The 5495-nt window shown below is 41.1% G+C and overlaps 1 protein-coding gene across 2 annotated transcripts; it reads right to left on the bottom strand.

The window, feature by feature from the left end:
* Positions 1-767: 767 nt before the first annotated feature.
* LOC105004509 (histone H3-like centromeric protein A) lies at positions 768-1212 on the bottom strand. 2 transcript variants are annotated; one of them, XM_010862141.1, is made up of 2 exons: positions 981-1212; positions 768-902 (listed from the first exon to the last, which is right to left on the bottom strand). In XM_010862141.1, the coding sequence occupies exons 1-2, from the start codon at positions 1182-1184 to the stop codon at positions 768-770; spliced, it is 339 nt and encodes a 112-aa protein (XP_010860443.1). In that variant the 5' UTR covers positions 1185-1212. The 2 variants fall into 2 exon arrangements, with proteins under 2 accessions (XP_010860443.1, XP_010860442.1); XM_010862140.1 differs by having other exon boundaries at positions 768-1212.
* Positions 1213-5495: the final 4283 nt, after the last annotated feature.

Below are 5495 nucleotides of genomic sequence, written 5' to 3'. Positions count from 1 at the left end.
CTGTAAAAACATTGAAAAGGCTCTTTAAAATCCTGGAATGAAAAATTCTGAAGTATAAATTATGATACATTGTCTATGATTTGCAAATAAAGAATAAAATAAATTCTACAAGTTGGAATTTCTGAATGATTTTGGCAGGAATTTACCAGAAGGAGCCAGAACATCAAACCTTAACAATTTTCTATTTTCATCCCAATTGAGTTTTTGAAAAGCTGTATAATCTGTTGACAGGTACAGTCCACATACAATCTTGCTTCTGCCGTTAATGATGAAGTCAATCTGAAGACAGAGATTTGTACGCTGGATGCACCAGGCTCTTCCATGCAACTGACTGGTTTTCTCTTATTTTTTTCCATCATGTTTTAAATAAAAGTAAATATATATATATATAATGGTAAAAAAAATTAAATGGTACAAGAAGATGTAAAATAACCAGTAAATATCCTTTTTGCCTATAACCTAGAAAATCTGATGTCTTCCAAATCATCAGTCACATGAATAATTTGCAAAGTGAAGTCAACCTTAGAGTCTCTTCATCTGAAAATTATTCTCAGGATTTCTGGAATGTGTTGATTCTCTCATATATTGCCTCTGTTACAGAGGAAAGCCATGCAGTTTTCTTCTAAAAAACAACTAATTACGAAAGCAACTCGCACGCTCTGCTTTGAGAGAGCAAGTCCAGGCAACACCTTGTACTCCATGGATCTGGTCCTGGCTACAGGCAGAAGCTCTGGTACCAACCAGAGACTTGGGCGGGTGGCCAGAGCTCAGCCAAGCCCTTCCTGAATGCCTCGGATCCTCCAGGCCAGCTGCACATCCTTCGGGAAGAGCGTGACGCGGCCGGCGTGTAAGGAGAGGAGATAGGCATCCTCAAAGAGATGAACTAGAAATGCTTCTGCCGCCTCTTGTAGGGCCAACAGGGCCTGGGCTTGCCAATTGAAGTCCACACCACGAGTGAATTGAACACATATTTCTCTTGCCAGGCGGCAGAAGGGGCTCTTTCTTAACAGCAGGTGTGTGGTCTTCTGAAGAGTTCGGATCTCCTTCAGGACTCTATGTCTCCGGCGAGCAAGTGGATGGGAGGACGTGCCTAAGGACGGGGCCGGCCTGGGGGCGGCGGGAGCCGGGCTCGCGGGGCGCCTCCTTGGTGTTTCGGGCTTGCGTTTCTGGCGGCGGGGGCCCATGGCGGGCGCGCAGGGCTGGAGCCCTGCGGCTCCTTCTGCTGCATTATTTTTTGAAAGTTGCCAAGAGACTAGATCTTAATTATCCTCAGCGCACACAAATGGTAACTATGTGAAATGATGGAGGTTTTAACTAATACTAATATTATTGTAGTAATCATTTCACAATATACATACGTCAAATCATCATGTTGTACCCCTAGATTTACATAATATCATATGTCAATTATATCCCAATAAAGCTGGAAAAAAAGATATGCCTCGAAAAGAGATATTTTCCCATGCCCCAAATAATAGAAGAAAAACAGAAGCATTTTATGTTTGTGAAGTATATCAATACCATTCATACTCCTAGTAATTTATTCATGCTTCATAATCATATAGCTGTGTTTCCCTGATGGTAAAGAATCTGCCTGCCAACGGAGGAGAAACAGGTTTAATCCCTGGGTGAGGAAGGTCCTCTGGAGAAGGAAAGGCCAACCCACTCCAATATTCCTGCCTGTGAAATCCCATGGACACAGTCCCCAGAATCTCAAAGAGTCAGACACGACAGCGACTGAACAAGAACAATCGTACAGTCAGAGTATTTTTGAGCCAGACTCCATCCTCAGTTGCTTCTTGAACTCCTCTGCCAAATACGCAGCATGTTCAAAACTTAATTATCACTTTATTATCACTCTGACTGAAACATGGCCTTCCTCTTTTAGTCCTTTTTGGGGGGTTGATGGCAATTTATTTAATAACCCAAGTAATAACCTCAGAGCCATTTAAAAAATTATCTTATGCTTCACTTATGATTAGCCACCAATGTCTCTTTAATCTATGTCTTTACATGCTCATTCCCACTGCTCACATCTGGTTCTTATGATGTCTCTCCTAAACTGGTTAATTCACCCCCTAACTGATCTTTCAGTTAACAGGCAGTGGCAGTGGGATTTGTTTCCTATGTCTGGCACCAGAGTCTCTTCTCCTTTCCATTCCATTCGAGGGAGTCCACATTTAGGTTAATTCACTTTGATCCACTGCATAAACCTAGGGCATAATTTTTGACAAGACTTAAACCCAAACCACTTAAACCCAACCCCAAATTCACTTGGAATGAACATCTAGGTATGAATTTAGCCGGCCCATAGAGCCAAAACCCTCCTCCTCCATGTCATGGTCAGCTTCAAGGTCTAGCTCCACGACTTTCACGTCCCAGGACAGAGTGCCCCCTCATCCGGGAGGGCCTCCACGAGCCTCTGAACACCTAGTCCAGGCCCAGCTGCAAAAAGGTCCGGTGGTATAAGAGCAAGGTGTCATGCCACACCCCGTATAAGGCCTGTTTTGTATAGCTCTATTTCCCGGTCTTGAACTTGCCTCTTCTAGGATGAATGATGTGGGCTTCCCTGGTGGCTCAGCGGTAAAGAATCTGCCTACCAATGCAGGAGACACAAGAGACTTGGCTTCAATCCCTAGGTCGGGAACATTAGCTGGAGGAGAAAGTGGCAACCCACTCCAGCATTCTTGCCTGGAGAATCCCGTGGACCGCGGAGCCCGGCGGGCTACCATCCACGCGGTCGCACAGAGCTGGACATGGCTGAGCACACACCACACATGCAGGGTGAATGACAGTAAGAATGTCCAGTCCAACAGGGCCCCAGTGAGGCCCTCACATCAGAAGAGATGAGTCTTGATTCGTCTCAGTTTTAAGTAACACTCTGTGTTACACTGATTTCAACAGTCTAGTTCTGTCTGTTTTACATTTCTGCCCTCTGTCCTGAACATCTTATACCTCTCAGTCACCGGTTTATGTCCTTTTGGGGTGCTCCAAGGCTCGGTTTTTCAGTCTTTCTTCTTAGGTAATCTCATCCAGTACCAAGGCTTTAAGCGCTCTCAACACTCTTAAATTTGTCTCCACACTGGGCCTCTTCTCTGAACTCCACAACTGAGATGAACATAAGCCTGTCAGACAAGCTCTAAACCTGCTCTCCAGACTCAACATTTCTCTTTGTATTCATTGGCAAATCAATTTACTTGTGGAGTCATTCTCACACGTTATATCTCATCCACCAGCAAGCCCTGTGGACACAAGTATCTAAACCTGACCACTTCTCAGCACCACACCGCCGCCCCTCCAGTTCCTGACTGTTGTGTCCCTGGTCTGCTAATATGGTCTCTCTGCTTCTGGGAGAAAGCTTTTCCCCTAGTCTCACAAAGCATGTCCTGAGAAAGGTCTTTCCTGAATACTTTATCTGAAGTGTCTACCGTGCCCTCCCTTCTCCACCGTTACTCTTTTCCTTATTCTATTTCTTCCTAGCACTTGTCTCTACCTGGCATAATTTGTATTTGTTTACTGGGTGCCCTCATTCACTGTCTCCTTCTTCTTTTACATCATAAATTCGAGGGGGCAAGGGTAATGTCAGTCTCACATACAGTGTCTACTACAGTGTCTAGCACACAGTAGGAGCTCAGTGAAGTTATCAAACGAATATTTCATATCCTAAGAAGAACTGCTCAAACAAACTCAAGGATCTCCACCAAAACAAATAATAATTTGAAGGCACAATTCCATACAGAGAAAACCAAGACAGATACTAGATAAACAGTCTTGAATATCCCATTGTTAAAAAGAGAATGCTTAAGCTTCTCAGGGTAAAATATCTGTATTAACAGTCATCTCAGTATTTTTAAGACTAATCATCAGGTGCTTGCTGTGTTTTTATATTTAATGAAACCATTCAGGTGTTTTCTCATTCGCAAGAGTTGAAGAATGCAAAGAAGTGTTCAGATTTTTACAACTTTGAAGCAGCAACTAATCATAATTTTGAGAAAAAGAATTTTCCTATACCTTCAAATCATTCATGTTTCAAATATTTTAGCTCAAGTTTCAGCTAGATTTTTGCTTTAAGCATTTCCTTTTTTTTTTTCCATTTATTTCCAGCTAATATTTTCTTCTTTGTTTTATTATAGTGGTGGTGATCCTGTGGTGGGGTGTGATGGGGCAATTATTATCAGAGTGTACATGGTTATATTATCACACTGTTCCGCTTGGATAAGAAATGAGAACCATTATTATCATGAGTCAGGGACAGGCAGAAATTACCCTTTTCAATTCCATGAAATGTATCCTGATACTTTTAACATAAAGGGTTCATGTGTGTTTGAGCCTGGTGTAAACTATGTAACAATCACTCTTGAAATGATTGTTTAGCATATAAACTACTAGCATATATAATTGTAAGTGCTTCCTCTTTTTGTTGAACAAAGAATACAAGACTGGATGACTAATTTCAGATTCTCTAAACTAAGTATCTGTACACTTAGTGAGGAAAATTTAGTTTTTACTCAAAAAATAATTGATATCATGACATTTGGGGATGTTTTAATTAAGGAAAAACATTTTAATATCTAATGATATGGTACATGATACAAATATTGCCTCAAATACTCCCTCATCATTAAAGAATTTCTGACAATTTGAAGTATCTTTAAATGAGTATTATAGATAAATATAAAACAAACAATAGGCTAGTCCTCACTGCAAAAAGTTACCTACTAAATAATTGTGTTAGGATGATTTATAGTCTAATATCCTACTGAAAATAATAAGAAGAGAAAGTTTTATTACATTTCTCTTAAAAGCCCATTTTATTTATTATTAATACACATACTTAAAAACATATTCCACAAATATCTGATATAGCGTTAAGCTAGTATCCAAATAGATACTTAGAAAACTACAATTCACTCTTTGTCCTAATGATTGTGTGTTTGTGTGTCTGTGTTTAATAGTGCTGGAAGAGTTAACCAGGTGTGTCAAGTGATAATCTGGAAAAAAAGACAAAGGTTAAATAATTCAGTTTACTAATCCTGAAGAACGAATAACTAATTATGCTGTGTGTGAATGTGTGTGTGTGTGTGTGCGTGTGTGTATGTGTGTGTGAGCACACTCAGATGCTCAGTCGTGGTCTACTCTTTGTGACCCCGTGGACTGTAGCCTCCCCGGCTCCTTTGTCAATAGGATTCTCCCAGGAAGAATACTGGAGTAGGGTGCCATTTCCTCCTCCAGGGCATCTTCCCAACCCAGAGATCGAACCTGAGTCTCTTACATCTCCTGCATTGGCAGATGGGAAGCAGTGAGCCACCTGGGAAGCCCTATTTAAGCTGGTAAATAACTTAATAAACCACCAAAAGGTTTAACATTTAACATTTAACATTTAAGGGCAACCGTGAACTTCCTGATGTTCAAGCTGGTTTTAGAAAAGGCAGAGGAACCAGAGATCAAATTGCCAACATCCGCTGGATCTTGGAAAAAGCAAGAGAGTTCCAGAA

The sequence above is a fragment of the Bison bison genome, unplaced genomic scaffold (genome assembly GCF_000754665.1).
Source record: "Bison bison bison isolate TAMUID 2011002044 unplaced genomic scaffold, Bison_UMD1.0 scf7180017864479, whole genome shotgun sequence".
NCBI lineage: Eukaryota > Metazoa > Chordata > Mammalia > Artiodactyla > Bovidae > Bison > Bison bison.
The sequence above is the reverse complement of the archived record's forward strand: the minus strand, read 5'-3'. Positions and strand labels throughout refer to the sequence as shown.